Genomic DNA, 23,350 nt, shown 5'->3' on the forward strand with positions numbered 1-23,350 from the left:
CATGTGCAGAGAGAGTTAGATTTGGGTGTGGTGTGTTCAATCTGCAATCTAATTTGCAGTGTAAAAATAAAGCAGCCAGTATTTACCCTGCACAGAAACAATATAACCCACCCAAATCTAACTCTTTCTGCACATGTTATATCTGCCTCCCCTGCAGTGCACATGGTTTTGCCCAGTTGCTATCAAAATCCTGCTGCGATCAACTTGGAATTACACCCTCTGTTCGCACAGCAATGTGAGCAAGATGCATTTTCGGCAAAAGAAGATGCCCGGTGCTAACGGAGTTACACTTCACGCCAGGCAGATCCCGCTATGTGGTGTATTGAGGCAAGATGTATGATGACAGGTCTGTAAAATGTGCTGTGTAGTTTGTATATAAGTGTTGGCCTAGAGAAGTGTCTGCAACTAATACACATTATTCACCTTCCACCCTATGCAAGAATAAATGTAGTTGTAACATACACACAGTTCGTTCTTACCCGCTCTAGCACATATTTCTCATACGTCCTAGAGGATGCTGGGGACGACTTCAAGACCATGGGGTATAGACGGGATCCGCAGGAGACATGGGCACTCTAAAGACTTTTCATTGGGTGTGAACTGGCTCCTCCCTCTATGCCCCTCCTCCAGACCTCAGTTTTAGAAATGTGCCCAGGTCGACTGGATGCACTCTGAGGAACTCTACTGAGTTTCTCTGAAAATACTTGTGTTAGGTTTTTTATTTTCATGGAGATCTGCTGGCATCAGACTGCCTGCTTCGTGGGACTGAGGGGGCAGAAGCAGACCCAACTTCCTCAGAGTTTCATGGCTCTGCTTCTGGCTGACAGGACACCATTTGCTCCTGAAGGGAACTGAACGCTAGCCGTGTCTAGATGCTCACTCCCACAGCACGCCGGTACCCCCCTCATAGAGCCAGAAGACAGGTGAGTATGAGAAGAATGATCTTCAATCAAGTAAGTGACTGCTGAGGTGCGGCGCGGCTGGCTGGAGCGCAGCGCGCCATTGCTGCCCACACACACAGGCACTGCAGGGTGCAGGGCGGGGGGGGCGCCCTGGGCAGCAAGAAAAATACCTCAAACTGGCTAAAAGGGGGCATAAGATGCCGCTGCCACAGCCCTACCCCCGCCAGTATAAATAATAAGTCAATATTCTGAGTGTAAGGACGCGCCATTGTGAGGGCGGAGCTTCTTCCTCAGGCAGCCAGCACACTACTCAGCGCCATTTTCTCTCTCTCCTCAGGCTGCAGAGAACACGCTGGTCCTCTCCTCCACTTCTGACAAGTACAGGGTGCTATAAAGGGGGGGCACAAAGCGATTGTGGTGCATTCGATAGTGTATATTACTATTTAAAAGCGCTTTTGGGCTGTGGACATACTGTGTTCACAGGCAATACTGGCGCTGGGTTTGTGAACTGGCTGCTCCTATCCTGTGTCCCTCTGACAGATTTTACTGTGGGTCTGTCCCCAAAATAAGTCCCAGTGTGTCTGTGAGTGTGGTGTACACATGTGAGGCATGTCTAAGGCAGGGAGTTCCTCCCCGGAGGAAGCCATTTTAGGGACACAGAGTTGTAATGTGGTGGCGCTACCGGCACACCAAGAGCCTGCATGGGTGAAAGAGCTACGTGACAGTATGCATCTGATTAACCGTACATTGGATAAGTTTGAATCTAAGGCTGCATGCTGGAGAAAATCTGTGGAAGATGTGATTTTTCAGGATGCTGTTTATTCCTTATGCGGGCGGCCCCTCTGGGTCACATAAGAGACCATTTGCAAATGTTGTAAACACTGATACCGACACGGATTCTGATTCTTGTGTGGACAATAGTGAATCCAGAGAGATAGATCATAAATTGGCAAAAAGTATACAGTATATGATTGTTGCTATAAGGGACGTGTTGGAGGTTACAGAAAGCACTCCTGTACCTCAGGAGAAAGCTTATTTATGTAAGGAAAAGAAATCCAAAGTCCCGTTCCCTCCTTCACACAAACTAAATGCTCTGTTTGAAGGGATGTGGGTGAATCCTGATAAAAAAATGTGTATTCCCAAAAGGATTCACATAGCTTATCCTTTACCAGTTGAAGACAGGAAAAAATGGGAGTCACCCCCTGTGTTAGACAGTGCACTTTCCAGGTTAATAAAGAAGGTAATTCTCCCTGCTCCTGGCACGGCTTCTCTTAAAGAGCCGGCAGACCGCAAAATGGAAATGACATTGAAATCTATTTATGTCACCAATGGTACACTGCTCAGGCCCACTGTTGCCTGCGCATGGGTGAGTCGCGATATTGAAAAATGGGCCCTCATTCCGAGTTGATCGGTCGCAAGGCGAATTTAGCAGAGTTACACACGCTTAGTCTACGCCTACTGGGAGTGTATCTTAGCATCTTAAAAGTGCGAACGAAGTTTACGCAATATTGCGAACAAAAAAAACTTAGCAGTTTTAGAGTAGCTCCAGACTTACTCTGCCTGTGCGATCAGTTCAGTGCTTGTCGTTCCTGGTTTGACGTCACAAACACTCCCAGCGTTCGCCCAGACACTCCCCCGTTTCTCCGGCCACTCCTGCGTTTTTTCCGGAAACGGTAGCGTTTTCAGCCACACGCCCATAAAACGCCGTGTTTCCGCCCAGTAACACCCATTTCCTGTCAATCACAGTACGTTCGCCGGTGCGAACAAAAAGCCGTGAGTAAAAATCCTTTCTTCATAGCAGAATTACTTAGCGCAGTCGCAGTGCGAACATTGCGCATGCGCTCTAAGCTGATTTTCACTGCGATGCGAAAAAAAAGAACGAGCGAACGACTCGGAATGAGGGCCATGGTCCGAAAGCGCGTCATCAGAAATTGACACGATTGATAAAGATGAGACACTCCTTAAGTTAGGGAATATTAAGGACGCTGCCGCCTACATGCTGGAAGCAATGAAGGATATTGGACTCTTGAGTTCACAAGCCGCTACCATGGCAGTATCGGCTAGGCGGGCGTTATGGATTCGCCAGTGGAACGCGGATGCAGATTCCAAAAGAAATATGGAGGCTCTCCCATATAAAGGTGAGGCCTTATTTGGCGATGGCCTGGATGCGTTAGTCTCGGCGCTACCGCAGGTAAGTCAACATTTTTGCCCTCTGCGCCTGCACCGGCAAAAAAGACCTATCACCCGCAAATGCAGTCCTTTCGGCCCAATAAATACAAAAAGACGAGAGGTTCCCCCTTCTTTGCAGGTAGGGGAAGGGGAAAGAAGCCCACACCAGCTCCAGGTTCCCAAGAGCAAAAGTCTACCCCTAATTCTGCCAAATCCCCAGCATGACGCTGGAACTCCGTTGCGGGAGGCCGCTCGGGTGGGGGCACGTCTCAAACGGATCAGCCAGGATTGGATTCTGTCTGGCCTGGACCCCTGGGTGTTGCATATAGTATCCCAGGGATACAAACTAGAGTTTCAAGACGTTCCCCTAATGCCGATTTTTCAAATCGACCTTGCCAGCTTCTCCGCCAGACAGAGAAGCAGTAACGGTGGCAATCCAAAAATTATGTCAAGACCAGGTCATAGTCCTGGTACCGTTGTCACAACAAGGGTGGGTTTTTATTCAAGCCTCTTTGTTCCGAAGCCGGACGGCTCGGTCAGACCGATCCTAAATCTAAAAGATCTGAATTTCTTCCTGAAAGGGTTCAAGTTCAAGATGGAATCACTTCGGGCGGTGATTGCCAGTCTGGAGGAGGGGGGACTACTTGGTGTCGGTGGACATAAAGGATGCTTACCTGCATGTTCCCATTTATCCTCCTCACCAGGCTTATCTGAGATTCGCGATTCAGGATTGCCATTACCAATTCCAGACGTTACCTTTTGGTCTCTCCACGGCGCCGAGGGTATTCACCAAGGTGATGGCGGAGATGATGGTCCTCCTTCGTCAGAAAGGAGTCAATATAATCCCCTATCTGGACGACCTCCTGATAAAGGCGAGATCCAGGGAGCAGTTATTACAAAACATATCCCTCTCCCTGTCAATACTCCAACAACACTGGTGTTGTTACCCAAAGTCACAGTTGGAACCGACGACAAGGTTGTCTTTCTTCGGGATGATTCTGGACACACAAGTTCAGAGAGTATTTCTTCCGCTGGAAAAGGCTCTGGAAATCCAGAAAATGGTAAAACAGATATTGAAACCATCAAGTGTGTCGATCCATCAGTGCATTCGGTTGTTGGGGAAGATGGTGGCGGCCTACGAGGCCATACAGATAGGCAGGTTCCATGCCAGAGTATTCCAGTGGGACCTGTTGGACAAGTGGTCGGGGTCACACCTACACATGCACAGAAAGATAATCCTGTCGTCAAAAACGAGGATTTCGCTCCTGTGGTGGTTGCACAGCTCTCGCCTGCTAGAGGGACGCAGGTTCGGGATTCAGGACTGGGTCCTAGTAACCACGGATGCAAGTCTCCGAGGCTGGGGAGCAGTCTCTCAGGGAGAAAACTTGCAAGGACGTTGGTCACAACAGGAAGCCTGCCTTCACATAAACGTCCTGGAGCTAAGAGCCATTTACAATGGCCTTCAACAAGCGGTACATCTTCTTCAAGACCGTCCCACGCAGATCCAGGCGGACAATGTAACAGCAGTCGCATACATAAACAGGCAGGGCGGAACGAAAAGCAGAGGCAGAAAAACATCTACAAGCTCTGTCGGCAATATTCATTCCGGGAGTAGACAACTGGGAAGCAGACTTCCTCAACAGACACGATCTCCATCCAGGAGAGTGGGGCCTCCACCAAGAAGTCTTCGCAGAGGTGACAAGTCTTCGGGGAGTTCCCCAAATAGACATGATGGCGTCTCGTCTCAACAAGAAGCTTCAGAGATACTGTTCCAGGTCGAGAGACCCTCAAGCAGTAGCAGTGGATGCACTGGTGACCCAGTTGGTGTTTCCGTCAGTGCATGTTTCCCTCCACTTCCGCTGATCCCAAAAGTACTAAGGATCATAAGAAAGACAAGGGTTCAAGCAATCTTCATTGCCCCAGACTGGCTAAGAAGGGCTTGGTACCCAGATCCTCGGCCTCATCCTCCTCGGGAGGACCTGCTGCAGCAGGGGCCGTGTGTGTACCAAGACTTACCACGGCTACGTTTGACGGCATGACTGTTGAGCGCCGTATCCTAGCCAGGAAGGGTATTCCTAAGGAGGTCATCCCCACCCTTATTCAGGCCAGAAAGGGAGTAACGTCAAAACATTACCACCGTATTTGGAGAAAATGTGTGTCTTGGTGTGAATCCAAGAAAGCTCCTACGGAAGAGTTTCACTTAGGACGTTTTCTCCATTTTTTGCAGGATGGTGTGGAGACGGGCCTACGCTTGGGATCAATCAAGGTCCAGATTTCGGCCTTGTCCGTGTTCTTCCAAAAACAATTGACCTCTCTTCCAGAGGTTCAGACCTTTGTGAAAGGGGTTCTGCACATCCAGCCTCCATTCGTGCCTCCAGTGGCACCATGGGACCTTAACATGGTATTGCAGTTCCTTCAATCGGATTGGTTTGAGCCTCCACAACAGATAGAGTTGAAGTTTCTCACTTGGAAAGTGGTGATGCTTTTGGCATTGGCATCCACAAGGCGGGTGTCTGAATTGGGGGCCTTGTCTCACAAGAGCCCTTACCTGATTTTCCATGAAGATAGGGCAGAGTTGCGAACTCGCCAACATTTTCTTCCAAGTTGGTTTCTGCTTTTTACATAAACCAACCTATTGTGGTGCCAGTAGTTACTGACACATTCACTGATTCAAAGTCTCTAGATGTGGTTAGAGCTTTGAAAATCTATGTTTCTAGAACAGCTCGTATACGGAAAACAGAGGATTTGTTTGTCCTGTATGATCACAACAAGATTGGCTGTCCTGCTTCCAAGCAGACTATTGCACGTTGGATTAGAAATACGATTCAGCAAGCTCATACTACGGCTGGATTGCCGTTACCGACGTCGGTAAAGGCCCACTCCACTAGGAAGGTGGGCTCATCCTGGGCGGCTGCCCGGGGGGTCTCGGCATTACAACTTTGCCGAGCAGCTACTTGGTCAGGGTCAAACACATTTGCTAAGTTCTACAAGTTTGACACCTTGGCCGGTTTGGTCAATCGGTGCTGCAGAGTCATCCGCACTCTTCCGCCCGTACTGGAGCTTTGGTATAGACCCCATGGTCTTGATGTCATCCCCAGCATCCTCTAGAACGTATGAGAAAATAGGATTTTGATAACCTACCGGTAAATCCTTTTCTCCTAGTCCGTAGAGGATGCTGGGCGCCCGTCACAGTGCGTACTTTACCTGCAGTTTATTACAGTTACACAAGTTGTGTTATCTTGGTTTCAGCATGTTGCTGCAATTAGTTCATGCCTGGTGGCGTGTGTCATGTTGAATGCCATGTGTGCGGCATGGTTGAGGGTGTGAGTTGGTAGATATCTCACCACTAGTTAAGTAATTCCTTTCCTCGAAATGTCAGTCTCCCTGGGCACAGTTCCTACAACTGAGGTCTGGAGGAGGGTCATAGAGGGAGGAGCCAGTTCACACCTATTGAAAAGTCTTTGGAGTGCCCATGTCTCCTGCGGATCCCGTCTATACCCCATGGTCTTGATGTCGTCCCCAGCATCCTCTACGGACTAGGAGAAAAGGATTTACCGGTAGGTTATCAAAATCCTATTTTTATGCAATAAATGACATTGGAGACTCAAAAAAGAAAACGCTGGGTCCCTCAGGACACGCTCTCACCAGTCAGCAGCGAAGTCCTTAGCAGAGGGAAGGGAGGAGAATATGGCGAGTGTACTTTTCCACCCTCCCCTTTACCCTCTGCTCCACAGAATGCAATATAGGTGCATTTATTAGAGGAGGATCCCCATACGTCATAGTTTCCCAAAGTCTACCATTACAGTCCATGCTTCAGTCCAGATTGTTGAATTAAATTAAGCTACTGTAATGGCAGCGTTTGAGAAACTCTGCCATAGCTAACAAACTGTACTTTAAATAGAAATGCCTGTAAGGACTCATTGGCTGGCCTATTACAGCATAACAGAATAATAGTCAATTCTATTGCTAACAACGCTTTGCATTTGTTTATGGATATGTTTTAAGAGATTATAGTCTGTACACAAACCCATCAAATCTGTTTTACAAATGTTACTGTATTATATATTTGGGGGGTTGAATGTCTACACATGTTTTCATGCAGACCTTTTAACTGTTCACTTAAGGGGGGTAAAAACCTATTGAACCTCCCTTTCTGCATATCACCCAAGAATTTCTCTTGGATAACATTTTCCTTTCTGATACCATGTTTTATTTTATTTTTTTGTCTCTAGGCTACTGCATGTGCGAAATGGGAACTGCAAATACTATTTGGGAGAAGAAACCTTTAAGCTTGCACAAAATTACATGGAGAAGTTGGCCAAACACAGACAACATGCAAACAAAGCTGCTTTGTATGGAGAGTTATGTGCTCTGCTCTTTGCTAAAAGTCACTATGATGAGGTACATGCTGGTTTTTGGCTGCATCGAATATATCTATCTTGACTAAATCTGAATGTCATTTTGAAAAATTAATGGCATTCATATGTTACATCTTCCAGAATAAGCATTCTTCTCTTTGATGCATATAGTGCTGTGCAAAAGCTTTAGGCAGGTGTGGAAAAAAATGCTGCTAAGTAAAAATGCTTTCAAATATAGAAGTGTTAATTGTTTATTTTTATCACTTAACAAAAGTGAATAAACAGAAATCAAATCAATATTTGGTGTGACCACCCCTTGCTTTCAAAACAGTATCAATTCTTCTAGGTACACTTGCACACCGTTTTTGAAGGAACTTGGCAGGGAGTTTGTTTAAAGCATCTTTGAGAACTAACCACATATCTTCTGTGGGTGTAGGCTTGGTCATATCCTTCTGTTTCTTCATGTAATCCCAGACAGACTTAATAATGTTGAGATCAGGGCTCTGTAGGGGCCATATCCTCACTTCCAGGACTCCTTGTTCTGCTTTATGCTGAAGATGGTTCTTCATGACATTGACTGTATGTTTGGGGTTATTGTCCTACTGCAGAATAAATTTGGAGCCAATTAGACACCTACCTGATGGTATTGAAAGATGGATAAGTACCTGCCTTTATTTCTCAGCATTGAGGACACCATTAATTCTGGCCAAATCCCCAACTCCATTTGTTTAAATGCAGCCCCAAACTTTCTAGGAACTTCCACCAAGCTTCACTTGAGTGTCTGCAGGCAACATTATTGTAGTGCTCACCAGCCCTTTGGCAAACAAACTGCCTTCTGTTACAGCCAGATATATCAGATTTTGACTCATCAGTCCAGAGCACCTGCTGCCACTTTTCTGCACGCCAGTTCCTATATTTTTTTGCATAGTTCAGTCACGTGGCCTTGTTTCCACGTCGACCGTATGGCTTTTTGTGAGCAATTCTTACATGAAGAACACTGCTGGCCAGACTTCTCCGAACAGTAAATCGTTGTATCTGGGTCCCACTGGTTTCTGCCAGTTCTGAGCTGATGGCACTGCTGAATATCTTCTGATTTCAAAAGTAAGTAAGCATGCATCTACGGTCCTCAATGTTGCCCATTTCTTTGTGCTTCAATTCTGAGAAATACAGGCAGGAACTTATCCATCATACAATACCATCAGGGAGGCATCTGATTGGCTCCAAATTTATTCTACAGCAGGACAACGACCCCCAAACATAACAGCCAATGTCATTAAGAACTATGTTCAGCGTAAGGAAGAACAAAGAGTTTGGGAAGTGATCATGTGGCCCCTGCAGAGCATTGATCTCAACATCATCAAGTCTGTCTGGGATTACATGTAGAGACAGAAGGATCTGAGCAAGCCTACATCCACAGGAGATCTGTGGTTAGTTCTCCAAGATGTTTGGAACGGGTTGGGTGAATGTGCTGGCGGTCAGAATTCCAATTGCGCCATCCGGATTGTCTGAATCCCAATATGGTAAGTATATGCCCTCCCTACCCACAGCCTAAACCTAACCTTCCCTCCTCTGCAGACTGACCCTCAGGGCTGTAACACACGTTCTGGTTTTCCCCGGATGGCAAAAAGCCAGACAAACTTTGTCCGTCTTTTTGCCATCCGGCAGGGTCTTTCACACATAACGGCTTTGAGCCGTGTGTAATGCTGTGCGCAAGCGCAGCGGCGGCAGATAAAAAACCTGTTGTGTGTGAAAGCTCTCCTTCACACACACGGTTCACTGCCTCCAGAGACGCCACGGCCCGGCAGCCGGACCTTGCAGTGGATAGTTCCGACTGCAACCCGGCGGCCATGCCGGCGCCGTGCCGTGTGAATGGACATACTGCGCTGCATGTGTGTCTGCAGCACGGAAGCGATAAAAAGACGTCCGGGATTTAACCGGCCGCCAGGAGCCGGAGCGTGTGTTACAGCCCTAACAGTCCCTGGTGGCACCTAAACCTAAAAACCCCCATTATCCCCCTCCCTCTGCCGAGTTCCTTCAAAAGCTGTGTGCAAGTGTATCTAGAAGAATTGATGCTGTTTTGAAGGCAAAGGGTGGTCACACCCAATATTTGATTTTGTTTTCTCTTCTGTTCATTCACTCTGCATTTTGTCAATTGATAATAAACTATTAACACTTCTGTATTTGAAAGCATTCTTACTTTGCAGTATTTTTTTCACACCTGCCTAAACCGTTTGCACAGTATTGTACATTATTACATAATTCACATGTAATAATTACTGCTTTGTAATATTAAACAGAACAATTACTGTAGCTATCTGTGCATGATTAAGGGGAGCTTTAAAAAAAATTTCCATAAGTAATCCGTTATTTTTGAGGAATGAGTTAAATATCAGTGACTTGTGAAGTAGAGATTCCTGTTAGCAGGATTAACTATAGTGTATTGTAATTTAGCTGAAATAATCTGTAAACCCAAAAGTTTTGCTAAAACTATTTTTAATGCAAGAAGTGCAGCTACAAATCAGAAGTTGCTTATGTAGAGTGTTTGCAATGTTTTATTATGTGTAGCTGACATTCTGTAACCTACTTGTCTGTCTTTAATGCCTTGTAGAACTTTTCAACATTATCAATATTTGTAACATTTACTAGGCATATAAATGGTGTATAGAAGCAATGAAGGAAATTACCAGTGGACTGCCTGTAAAGGTGGTGGTCGATGTTCTCAGGCAAGCGTCGAAGGTAAGCACAGCCTTTTTGGTGAAATGACCCAGCAAAATATAAATATTTGTAAAGTGATCATCCTAAAATTCCCTTGTTCAATATGATCAAGTCATTGTGTTTGTGACTACACTGAGGCATTTGGCTGCTATTATGTTAATATGAATTAGTAATTATTTGAATAATATTGAAGAATAGTGTTAGATACTGTAGATTTGTGCCATGGACAGGCAGCTTGTGGCATTCCAGCTGCTGTGGAACTGTCACAGTGTTGCTGTCAGGGCATACTAAAACTGTGGAACTATGCATTCCAGCATGCCCTGACAGTGGCTGAAGTGCCTGTCCCTGAGCTATACAATGCATTATAGTGATGGAACACTCTTTGCTATTTGTAAAATCTTTTATAAAGCACAGTACAATATTGATCCACTTTTAATGACATTTAAGCATGCAGGAAGATTGGCAATAAAAAAAAAAAAATTCTGAATGCCTGTGTAATATATTTTTTTTACCCTTCTCCCATAATAACCGTCGGTAAAGAACCAAAGCTGTAGAATAGTTTCCTGACATTCCTTAAGTCGTCAAGTACTATCTGTACAAGAGTTGCCTCACAAACCTTATATGGGTTTAAAACATTTTAAAAAAACCTCTCTGGTTTTTCTTTTTGAAAGATAAATAATGAACATGGGTCTTGATTCATATTTATACACAATGTCGATTTTGTTCACAGTTGAGGGATTATTTGCCAATGTGCATGCACCAAAGTCGCACTAAACATGCGCAATGATTGATTAGCAATAACTCACCACAGAGGATTTATTAGCAAAGTGAGTGGCAAGCAGTTGGCGTTTGGGACTGGTAATGGAGAGAGGTTAGACAAACACTGGCATGTCCGGACCATTCACAAACAGTTTTTTTTTTTTTTTTTCTATTAAATTTGCTTTTGCAAATTTGCTTGCAGCTGGAGAGCCCGTGGTGTGTAAGGTGAGCTGTTCTGTCTGCGGCACCATACACCCAGTCAGGAGGCTGGTGATTGAGTGCTGTGCATCTGATATTTCCTCTTTTGTACGTAAGATGTGGTTATTCCTGAACACAAGGCAGCTTCTTGGTCTTTAGCATGTTTTCACAATTGTATAGCCAGGTCGATTGCAGCTGTGATTTCATTAGCGTCCAACTATGAATCAGGCCCATAGACCTGCTGTCTGCCCTATAACTTTTGTTATGTGTCTTTAATCATTAATGTGATCCCATGTGCTACACTATGTAAACAAGTGAGTGGACACCCCTGCGTAAGCGAAATGGTGTGCTCCTGAGGGAGACACATATTTGTGAAGGTATACAATGAGTAGAGGGGCACTGATTTTATTTGCTAACAAAATTGCTTGCCGTAGGGAGCTAACAGAGTTTGAAAATGGGATCATCATAGGCTGCTCGATCGGAGGTATAAGTGGGAGAAGCTTTGAGGATGTTAGGAAGATTCCTAAATCCACTGTGTCTTTTGTTATCAATGCGTGGAAGAACGGTCATTGCAGAAATTCACCTCGCCCTGGAAGACCCCCAAACTGCAACACAGGGACCCAAAAATGCTAACTAGGGAGCTGCAAAAGAACAAGAGTCGTCTCATGCTTACCATTGCACACGTTCCAAATGGCCACTAATGTGGCGATTTTGAGAAGAACACTTTGTATGGAGGTCCGTGCACTTGGACATTATTGGTGAGCAACTGCTCATAAACCTTTAATCATGAAGAAGAACTCAGCCCAGCGCGTGTAGTGGTGTAATAAGTGCAACAAATTCTCCCATGAAAAGTAATCTATATTATGGAGCCCTTTTTTATGGACTTACTTACCTGCCTATTTTATGGAGTGTTAAACACATGCTGGAGGCACAGTAATTCTCAAAGAATGAATAGTGTGGTCACATTACCCTCATTGTGGTCAGTACTTTTTAGATGATTCCAACGATTGGCAACAAATGAAACTGAAAGTATGATAAAGGATCTGCCACACATCAAAGTTTTGAACAAATACATGTGATCCAGAGCATTGACGGCTGTGTGTACAAGTCCTAAGGCAGGACATCTCAAACTCGTGTAGCCATTTGAGCCACTCAAGGACAACTACATTAGCCTGAAGACTGCATCACTTTCAAAGTGAAAACTTTAGAAAAAAAAAACGTTATGAGCAAGTTTATTAAACAATGTATAATATTTTTTAGACTATAATATGAGAAGTCTAAGGCTTATGTGACATAACACTAACAGAACACTTCTTCATGAACTTGTTAATTATTAATCTGTTTCCAGAATCACCTGTAAGCACAAAGCACTGCTGGTGCTCCCGCAGGAGTCTGAACCCACCGGACAGAATATTATCAGAAATAAATTCTCCATTAGTAGATATAGGCAACATTCTAATCAGAAATTCTGTACAAAAATGATCAGCAGACGAAATCCACAGATGTTTACGTTGCAGAGATATGCAGCTTCACAATCTTTTTTTCCATCCGATGCCCGCTCCTCTTCAGTGACTGGATCATACCATCATTTTTTATTTCCTCTTTCTGTGGGCTGGCGGGTGGCAGAATCCGCAGTCTGATTCCACCTATGATTGTCCAAGGTTGTCGTGCAGGCTGCATAACTTAATGTGTATGATACCCCTGCCCTAAAATTTGAATGTTGTATTGGAGTACAGAGATCCCTCATTCAAAGTCTCCAGCACAGGAAAACCCACGCTGCTTCTATTTTCAGTGTCATGTTGCTATTTTTTACCATTTCAAATAATATTTTTCTACAAATTAGAGCAGTTTTTTTTTCTTAGTGAATTTGTCCTGACTGGCTGCACTTTCTTTGTTCATTAAGCATCAAGCAAAATATCAAGACCTTGTAAAAGCCTGGGATAACTAGGATGAATTCTTTGAGTATACTTTCATATTTTTTTTCATTTGAAACCAGATGAGCGAGTTTAAGATGTGCGAGTTTAAGTATGTTTGCTTTGAATGTTAATGTATGTTTATATTCTCTTCAGGCGTGTGTGGTGAAGCGAGAGTTCAAGAAGGCAGAACAGTTGATAAAACATGCAGTATACCTGGCTAGGTGAGTGCTGAGCGCAATTTCTAGAAAAGGGAGCACTTTTAATTAGACTGGTAGTAACTAATGCTCTTTGTTATCAGGGAAAATTTTGGTCCCAAGCATCCCAAATATTCAGATACACTACTAGATTATGGATTTTATCTTCTCAATGTTGACAACATTTGCCAATCTGTTGCAATATATCAGGTAGGTCCTACACAAGGTAAGCTGGGTACATAAAAGACAATAAACCAGACGATTTGTCATTTTGTGCTGAATTGGAACGTTAAATTTTGCAGTGCGTACACACTATCGTGAGTCGTTTGTCACATCTGCTTGCAGTGCAGGTCAATCTGACGATATCGTCGGCATTTATGTTAAAAATTGTGCAGTGTGTACACACTTCCTACATATATACCTCATATATCATTAACGACCACAAGATATATCATTCAGTATTTTGACAGATTACACTGTGTTTACGCACTATGGACCTAATTCAGAGTTGATCGCAGCAGCAAATTTGTTAGCAGTTGGACAAAACCATGTGCACTGCAGGGGGAGCAGATATAACATGTGCAGAGAGGGTTAGATTTGGGTGGGATGTGTTCAAGCTAAAATCTAAATTGCAGTGTAAAAATAAAGCAGCCAGTATTCACCCTGCACAGAAACAATATAACCCACCCAAATCTAACTCTCTGCAAATGTTATATCTGCCGCACCTGCAGTGCACATGGTTTAGCCCAACTGCTAACAAATTTGCTGCAGCGATCAACTCTGAATTACTCCCACTAGTTCAAGGGAAATCGGGATGACCATAGTGTCATTTGCTCATCATCTAGGGTGTACACAGCTTCAGACCCCCCCGAAAATTTACTATTACAATCCAATAATATTTGTTACACTAGACCGTATGAAATGTTTTTTAAGAGCAAATTTTTCTTTGACTGTGAAACTCATCCTCTATAAAAAATAAATAAAAAAAAACAACAATAATTTAAGTCCTGAGGCCTATTTATATACGTTACTCCATTTTATATTTGGTTGTTTTCCATTGCATTTGCTGGTGGGGTTGTAATTTTTTTTATTTATATATTTTTTTATATTTTTGAATGGACTTTAACTTTGAATAATAAGCTCTACTTTTAACCCTTTTAGACTGCTCTTGATATCCGGCAGTCAGTATTTGGAGGTAAAAATATTCATGTTGCCACAGCCCATGAAGATTTGGCTTACTCATCCTATGTTCATCAGTACAGTTCAGGAAAATTTGATAATGCACTGTGAGTACTTTTTATTTTTTTATTTTTTTTGCTATGTGACATATATTTTGTGTACAGACATGTATGTATGTGTTTGTATAATATATATTTTATATGATATACATACATAGATACGTATGAACAGCAAAGACCGGTACTCTCTCATTCCGTATATGGTAGCTGTCTGGGTGTGCCCTCTAATGTGGTAGAACACCATATGCAGCAGTAAAACAGCAATCACAGGTCTGTCAAATAGTGCAATAAATACACGGGAGTCACCTATGATGTAAACTCCTATAAATAACTCCTGTGTATTTGCTAAACTGTTGTGAAAGACCACTGAGTGCCACCCGTCCTTCTAAAGTTAGAGATTATTATGACCACCAGCTAATAGCCAGAGCAGTGTCGGACTGGGGCATGAAGGGCCCCCCGGGGTAATGCAGGGATAGAGGCCTGTGTTTAGAGGGTGTGGCCACCTACCACAGAGGCTTTGCTAACCATTAGTGAGTTCAAGGTCTGTGCCCCTTGATAAATATACACAGTAATTACTGCTAATGCATGCATGATAATGTACCAGATTAATAACAGCAATGCACTCTAGAAAATACATCATAAGTCTGTGCGGTATAATATAACATATGTATAATGTATAATTAGTGCACAGTCTGGAACCTGAACTCTAGAGGTTGAGGTGGGGTCCCCAGGCAGTGGGGCCGCCGGGGGTTTCCCCTGTACACCTGAGGGCCAGTCTGACCCTGAGCCAGAGTAACCTCTTCGGAGCTCCATACGCAGTAGAGTTCACTGAACTGTCATTTTAGACACATCTGGTAGCCCACAGGTTCATTTTGAAGCTGCTCCACTGTAGCATGTCGGTCTGCCCTCACACACCTTCGTAACAGACGTTCACCTCTCACGTCATTGGCACATGGTGCTCCACAGTTTCCACGTCTGTTATTTTCAATGGTGCCATTTGTCCAGTAACTATACATTTTCAGCACAGCAGCATGCAAACAGTTAAGCTGTGTTGTTTCAGAAGTACTGCCACCCATGGCCTGAAAGCCGATAATCATCCCTTTTTGCAACTCTGATAAATCACCCCTTTTACCCATGACCGCAACGAGTGATATGTGTGCAGACGGCCTATCGTACACCTTATATACCCACCAAGCCAGTGCACGACATGTGACATACTTTATGGGCTACACGCTGCCGACGTCAAATGTAGAAGGTGGTTATAATACAAGTTGAGTATCCCTTATCCAAAATGTTTGGGACCAGAAGTATTTTGGATATCAGATTTTTCCGGATTTTGGGATAACTGCATACCATAATGAGATATCATGGTGATGGGACCTAAGTCTAAGCACAGAATGCGTTTATGTTCCATATACACCTTATACACACAGCCTGAAGATAATTTTAGCCAATATTTTTTATAACTTTCTGCATTAAACAAAGTGTGTGTACATTCACACAATTCATTTATGTTTCATATACACCTTATACACACAACCTGAACTACATTTAATACAATTTTGTAATAACTTTGTGTATTAAACAAAGCTTGTGTACATTGACCCATCATAAAAGAAAGGTTTAACTATCTCACTCTCACTCCAAAAATTCAGTATTTCATAATAATCCTTATTTTGGGATATTTGGATATGGGATACTCAACCTGTAATGTGACTCAACCGTGTGTGTATGTGTGATATCACCATTATTGTCTAAACTCTGCAGTAGCTTTTTTTTACCAAGTCATGAGATAAAAGGAAATCACAGGACAACTTCTATAATATAGTATGTCTTATAAAAAATTATTTATATTACACAAATCAAAATTGTACACATTTAAGCATGAAATCATGGCACATCATAAGAATCAAAAGCCTTTGTTTACGCTTTGTATACAAATTAGACTCAAAAGTGAGTTGTTTCACTAAAACATGTTTTGTAATGAGAGTTAAAAATGGTTATCTTACTATATAACTTGAGACAGCATTTTCTAATTAGAATATCAGATATGATTGCAAAATGCCTCCTCATACAATCGCTGTAAGGAGCACTACTAAGCTCTCTTATCTGAAAAGCCTTCACGCACACTAGAGAATAGGCTCCACATCTGCACGTTGGTAGTTACACATAATTTAAAAATCAAGTACACCATTTTTTTTTATGTTAGAATGTATGTGAATCCATCACATTGTAACAATTATCAGTAAGAGTTAATGGCTATGAAATAGTTCTAAAGTAAATTCTTTCGTCCTAAAGCACCACAGCTTCTGGGTCTTCGTACATATGATGCTCCCTGCTAAGTGTGGTTGCAGCTTTCCTGTGAATACTGTGACCTTTGCTGATGCCAAGGTATAAATTGGCATCCGTATCCTAGCAGCTGCGGTACTTTTACTACTGATGTTAGTAGGTCAGTGTCACAGCCTTCTTTGGCAGCGAAGTGGAGACAGGGCCCAGGAGCCAACAAGGAGAGGCTTAGGAAGCACAGAGTAGGGAATGTGGTATTTTGGAGTTAAGAGCCATGTTGGGACACAGGGAGGCAAGATTGGCGGAGCTGAGAGAAACTGGGTGGATATTTTGAATTACTTGAGTTGAGTATACTTTTAGCTTACACTCTCTAATGTGTAAATATGTCAGTGCAAATACATTAACATTGTCTATTGTAATTGTGTGCTTTGTTAAAGATTTCATGCTGAACGTGCCATAGATATCATCACTCATATACTCCCAGAAGACCATCTTTTATTAGCTTCCTCAAAAAGAGTTAAAGGTATGCTTAATTGCTTCTCTTTCTTATGCTTTTTTTGTTTTTAACAAGTTGTCTACACTAGACTGCAAAAGTCTTGGGCCAAGGAAAGTAATTGGTAATAAAAGACAATGTAGTGAAATAATGAAAATATTGATAATAATGTTTCACGTGATATTGTAATTAAATATCATCACAATTATTTAGCATTTTATAGCATAACCTAAATTTCAGATTAAATTTGGCTTTCGCCAATGTGTCCTCCTTTGGTGCGTATTACTGCTTCACGTAATTGAGTGTTTGAGACATCAACTTTTCTAAAGTTTTTAAAGCTATACCTTTTCAAGCCTCGTTCAGACATTCCCATACGTTTTTAGTATTTGTTGGAGCCATTACACAAACCTTTCTATCTAATTCATCCTAGAGTTCCTCAATGGAATTGAGATCAGGTGACTGAGGAGGCCATGTCATAATTTGTAGAACTTTCTGCTTTTCATTACTTTTCAAATAATTGATACTCCATTTAGATGTATGCTCATGGTCGTTATCTTGTTGCATGATGAACCCCTTTCCAATATTTCAGTTCCACTTGGTACCGCGTGATGTTCTAAAATAATGTGGTATTGTTTCTTATCCATAGTTTATTTGAACTAAATCTACGACCTTTCCTCCTCTAAAACAACCCAAAATCATGACAAAACCACCATCCTATTTAACTGTATGACTTATACAATTATTTAACACATGTTCTCCGACCACTCTTTGTTCCAAAAAGTTCAAATTTGGACTCGTCGGTCCAAAATATTTTTTTATTTTTTTTTACTGATCCAGTGTCCAGTACCGGTGTTCTTTGGCCCATCTAAGGCATTTTACTTTACTTACAGCCCTTAGCAATGATTTTCTGCAAGCTATGTAACCATTTAGACCTATATTACAGAGATGTCTTAATTTTGAGTTCTTTGCGTTTAGTTGCTGGGAGTCTTCAGTTTCGCTTACTCATTTCAATAATGTATGTAACTTCCCTTTTTGTTGTACACCTGGGTCCGGAGCGTTGTTTAGACGCATTTGTGCCTGTTTCTTTCTATCGAGCTGATGTATAAGTTACACTAGACCGTTGAATTTGTAATTTTTAGCTTAGCCTTCTTCAGAAAGAGTGAATATTGCCACGCAAGTCAAGTGAATGTTCACATCTTTTCTTGTTGTTGTTGTTATTAGTTTGTTATAATTAATTTTAACACTAAAAAAGGAAATTAAATTAAAAAAGTAAGATATATAAAATATGAAATTAATAAAAATAATATATTTATATAAAAAAATATTATTGAATAAAATGAATCAACATACATACCAGATTTATTAATGACCAGCTCTAAATTACGTACTTTAGCATATCAATAAACTCTTGGGGCTGCAATGAAAATGAAAAACGCTTGTGTTTACAAATAATATAGTAAATTAAGTATAGTACATTTGAAGTAAAGACCTAAAGACTCGTATTTTTTAGTCATGAAACTGATTTTAGGTAGAAGTTGATTAAGCGAGAACAATATAAGTAAACATGGCCAAAGACTTTTGCATGGTAGTGTAGGTTGTTCCGAAACATAATGTAAATACAATTTGTATTTTTTTTCCTCCACCTCCAAGCACTAATACTGGAGGAGATTGCTATAGACTGTCACAACAAGGAGACTGAACAAAAACTTCTCCAAGAAGCTCATGACCTTCACCTTTCATCACTGCAACTTGCTAAAAAAGCCTTTGGCGAGTTCAACGTACAGACAGCGAAACACTACGGAAACCTTGGCAGGCTCTATCAGTCCATGAGGAAATTTAAGGTGAGAATGAGCTCCCGATAGTTCTAGGTTTGCATGTTTCTATAAATTAACTTTATTGGGGATGGGGGGGTGGGGGGTTGGTTGTTTTTTGAGTGTTTTTTGTTTTTCCTTCAATTTTACTTACCTGGTGGTGGTGTGGGGAGTTCCTTTTGCACTGTATGCTCCGTCCAGTGTTGTGATGACCCTGTTACATTAATACACATTTTTGTAGAGGCCTGTTTACCCAATTGGCCCAGTCACGATGCTGCTAGTGGAGATCTATGCCCATTAGCCATCTAGAATATTGAATGTTGCTGCTACGGTTGTTTCAGGGGGATGCTTAAGCATGAGCTGGGTCCCAGCAAAGTATTTAAATGTCCTGTTTATAGTATAAAAATAAATGTATACCATACAATGTAACTGGCAGAGTACTTTTAAATACTGAATGAATCATGAATGGCATGGTAACAAAGTTTTCAATGTTGATGGATGTGGGTTTTATGTATTTATTTTCGACTATCTGCTTATAACTTGCTATCTAGGAGGCTGAGGAGATGCACATAAAGGCTATACAGATTAAGGAGCAACTGCTGGGCCAAGAAGACTATGAAGTGGCTTTGTCAGTAGGACACTTGGCATCTCTGTATAACTATGACATGAATCAATATGAAAATGCTGAGAAGCTGTATCTCCGATCAATAGCTATTGGTATGTAGTCCAGTATTTAATGTTTTCTTAATTTAACAGTTTAACAGCATATGTAATTAATTGAAATATTGTAGGCTTGTAGTGACTTTTCCTGTTAAACATATCTACATTCACAATGTTGACAGCAGAAGGATGACATGGATTGTCAGCAGTTTAACTGACATTCACAATTAGGGGCAGATGTACTAAGCCTTAAAGAGTGATAAAGTGGAGAGTGATAAAGTACAAGCCAATCAGCACCTAACTGCAATGTCACAGGCAGAAAAATGACAGGAGCTGATTGGCTTGGTAGTTTATCACTCTCCACTTTATCACTTTTTAAGGCTTAGGGTGTGTACACACGGTGAGATATTTTCTTTCGATTTTGACTATATAGTCAAAATCGCAAGAAAAGCTAGTGCAGATCGCAAGGTGAAAATCACCTTGCGATCCCGATTCGATCCCGATGCGCGGTCCCGCCAGGTCAGTATCGCAAGAAAAGATAGACTGTGCAGGCAAGTCAATCCTTGCTAGATCAGTGTACTATCTAGTTCATCTCACACGTCAATGACATCTCACATAAGCGAAAATCTCACATAAGCCAAAATCGTAAGCACACATAGTCCATATCTCAAGAAAAGTTAGTCAAAATCGTTGGTGCTGGGCTCCGGGGAGTTCAGGGGAAATCGCAAGTGAAAATCGGGCATAGCAGGGATCTCACCGTGTGTACACACCCTTAGCACATCTGGCCCTTAATGTTAACCCCTGCAAAATGTCGACATTTCTCTTCGTGTTAGAGGGTTAGAATTGGTAGAAAGATAGTGTCTCCATTCTAACAATGTTGACTTAGTATCAGTGTTTATATGCTGATATGGTGAATGTCCAACATATATACTTAGCCCGTATTGTGTAAGTGTATGTCCCAATTTATATAACTTATCTTCTTCCCATTACGTATTTATTGCACATATAAAAGTATATAGTATTTTCTCTATCGTCCTAGTGGATGCTGGGGTTCCTGAAAGGACCATGGGGAATAGCGGCTCCGCAGGAGACAGGGCACAAAAAGTAAAGCTTTAGGATCAGGTGGTGTGCACTGGCTCCTCCCCCTATGACCCTCCTCCAAGCCAGTTAGATTTTTGTGCCCGGCCGAGAAGGGTGCAATCTAGGTGGCTCTCCTAAAGAGCTGCTTAGAAAAGTTTAGCTTAGGTTTTTTATTTTACAGTGAGTCCTGCTGGCAACAGGATCACTGCAACGAGGGACTTAGGGGAGAAGAAGTGAACTCACCTGCGTGCAGGATGGATTGGCTTCTTGGCTACTGGACATCAGCTCCAGAGGGACGATCACAGGTACAGCCTGGATGGTCACCGGAGCCTTGCCGCCGGTCCCCTTGCAGATGCTGAAGTAAGAAGAGGTCCAGAATCGGCGGCAGAAGACTCCTCAGTCTTCTAAAGGTAGCGCACAGCACTGCAGCTGTGCGCCATTTTCCTCTCAGCACACTTCACACGGCAGTCACTGAGGGTGCAGGGCGCTGGGAGGGGGGCGCCCTGGGAGGCAAATGAAAACCTATTTTGGCTAAAAATACCTCACATATAGCCTCCGGAGGCTATATGGAGATATTTAACCCCTGCCAGAATCCGTTAAAAGCGGGAGACGAGGCCGCCGAAAAAGGGGCGGGGCCTATCTCCTCAGCACACAGCGCCATTTTCCCTCACAGAAAGGCTGGAGGGAAGGCTCCCAGGCTCTCCCCTGCACTGCACTACAGAAACAGGGTTAAAACAGAGAGGGGGGGCACAAATTTGGCGTTAGAAATATATAAAACAGATGCTATAAGGGAAAACACTTATATAAGGTTGTCCCTATATAATTATAGCGTTTTTGGTGTGTGCTGGCAAACTCTCCCTCTGTCTCTCCAAAGGGCTAGTGGGTCCTGTCCTCTATCAGAGCATTCCCTGTGTGTGTGCTGTGTGTCGGTACGTGTGTGTCGACATGTATGAGGACGATGTTGGTGAGGAGGCGGAGCAATTGCCTGTAATGGTGATGTCACTCTCTAGGGAGTCGACACCAGAATGGATGGCTTATGTAGGGAATTACGTGATAATGTCAACACGCTGCAAGGTCGGTTGACGACATGAGACGGCCGACAAACAAATAGTACCGGTCCAGACGTCTCAAAAAACACCGTCAGGGGTTTTAAAACGCCCGTTTACTTTAGTCGGTCGACACAGACACAGACAGGGACACTGAATCCAGTGTCGACGGTGAATAAACAAACGTATTCCTTATTAGGGCCACACGTTAAAGGCAATGAAGGAGGTGTTACATATTTCTGATACTACAAGTACCACAAAAGAGGGTATTATGTGGGATGTGAAAAAACTACAGTAGTTTTTCCTGAATCAGATAAATTAAATAAAGTGTGTGATGATGCGTGGGTTCCCCCCGATAGAAAATTATGGGCGGTATACCCTTTCCCGCCAGAAGTTAGGGCGCGTTGGGAAACACCCCTTAGGGTGGATAAGGCGCTCACACGCTTATCAAAACAAGTGGCGGTACCGTCTATAGATAGGGCCGTCCTCAAGGACCAGCTGACAGGAGGCTGGAAAATATCATAAAAAGTATATACACACATACTGGTGTTATACTGCGACCAGCGATCGCCTCAGCCTGGATGTGCAGAGCTGGGGTGGCTTGGTCGGATTCCCTGACTAAAAATATTGATACCCTTGACAGGGACAGTATTTTATTGACTATAGAGCATTTAAAGGATGCATTTCTATATATGCGAGATGCACAGAGGGATATTTGCACTCTGGCATCAAGAGTAAATGCGATGTCCATATCTGCCAGAAGATGTTATGGACACGACAGTGGTCAGGTGATGCAGATTCCAAACGGCAAAAAGGTGTATTGCCGTATAAAGGAAGAGGAGTTTTTTGGGGTCGGTCCATCGGACCTGGTGGCCACGGCAACTGCTGGAAAATCCACCGTTTTTACCCTAAGTCACATCTCTGCAGAAAAAGACACCGTCTTTTCAACCTCAGTCTTTTCGTCCCTATAAGATCATATAGATAGAGGAAAGGGAAGAAGACTGCAGCAGGCAGCCCATTCCCAGGAACAGAAGCGCTCCACCGCTTCTGACAAGTTCTCAGCATGGCGCTGAGACCGTACAGGACCCCTGGATCCTACAAGTAGTATCCCAGGGGTACAGATTGGAATGTAGAGACGTTTCCTCTTCGCAGGCTCCTGAAGTCTGCTTTACCAAGGTCTCCCTCCGACAAGGAGGCAGTATGGGAAAAAATTTCACAAGCTGTATTCCCAGCAGGTGATAATTAAATTACCCCTCCTACTACAAGGAAAAGGGGTATTATTCCACACTATATTGTGGTACTGAAGCCAGAAGGCTAGGTGAGACTTATTCTAAAAAAATTTTTGAACACTTACAAAGGTTCAAATCAAGATGGAGTCACTCAGAGCAGTGATAACGAACCAGGAAGAAGGGGACTATATAGTGTCCGGGGACATCAGGGATGCTTACCTCTATGTCCCAAATTTGCCCTTCTCACTAAGGGTACCTCAGGTTCGTGGTGCAGAACTGTCACTATCAGTTTTAGA

General features: G+C 42.8%; 1 protein-coding gene across 1 annotated transcript in view; it reads left to right on the forward strand.

The window, feature by feature from the left end:
* APPBP2 (amyloid beta precursor protein binding protein 2) overlaps positions 1 to 23,350 on the forward strand; it is a 205,289-nt gene that overhangs the window by 176,463 nt on the left and 5,476 nt on the right. Inside the window, exons 5-12 of the mRNA XM_063954013.1 lie at positions 7,304 to 7,472; positions 10,076 to 10,165; positions 13,171 to 13,238; positions 13,316 to 13,421; positions 14,373 to 14,497; positions 17,173 to 17,258; positions 18,879 to 19,069; positions 19,591 to 19,756. Of these exons, the coding sequence (XP_063810083.1) occupies positions 7,304 to 7,472; positions 10,076 to 10,165; positions 13,171 to 13,238; positions 13,316 to 13,421; positions 14,373 to 14,497; positions 17,173 to 17,258; positions 18,879 to 19,069; positions 19,591 to 19,756 (1,001 nt within the window). The remainder of the gene's footprint in view (positions 1 to 7,303; positions 7,473 to 10,075; positions 10,166 to 13,170; positions 13,239 to 13,315; positions 13,422 to 14,372; positions 14,498 to 17,172; positions 17,259 to 18,878; positions 19,070 to 19,590; positions 19,757 to 23,350) is intronic.

Source organism: Pseudophryne corroboree, chromosome 2, assembly GCF_028390025.1.
Source record: "Pseudophryne corroboree isolate aPseCor3 chromosome 2, aPseCor3.hap2, whole genome shotgun sequence".
Taxonomy (NCBI): Eukaryota; Metazoa; Chordata; class Amphibia; order Anura; family Myobatrachidae; genus Pseudophryne; species Pseudophryne corroboree.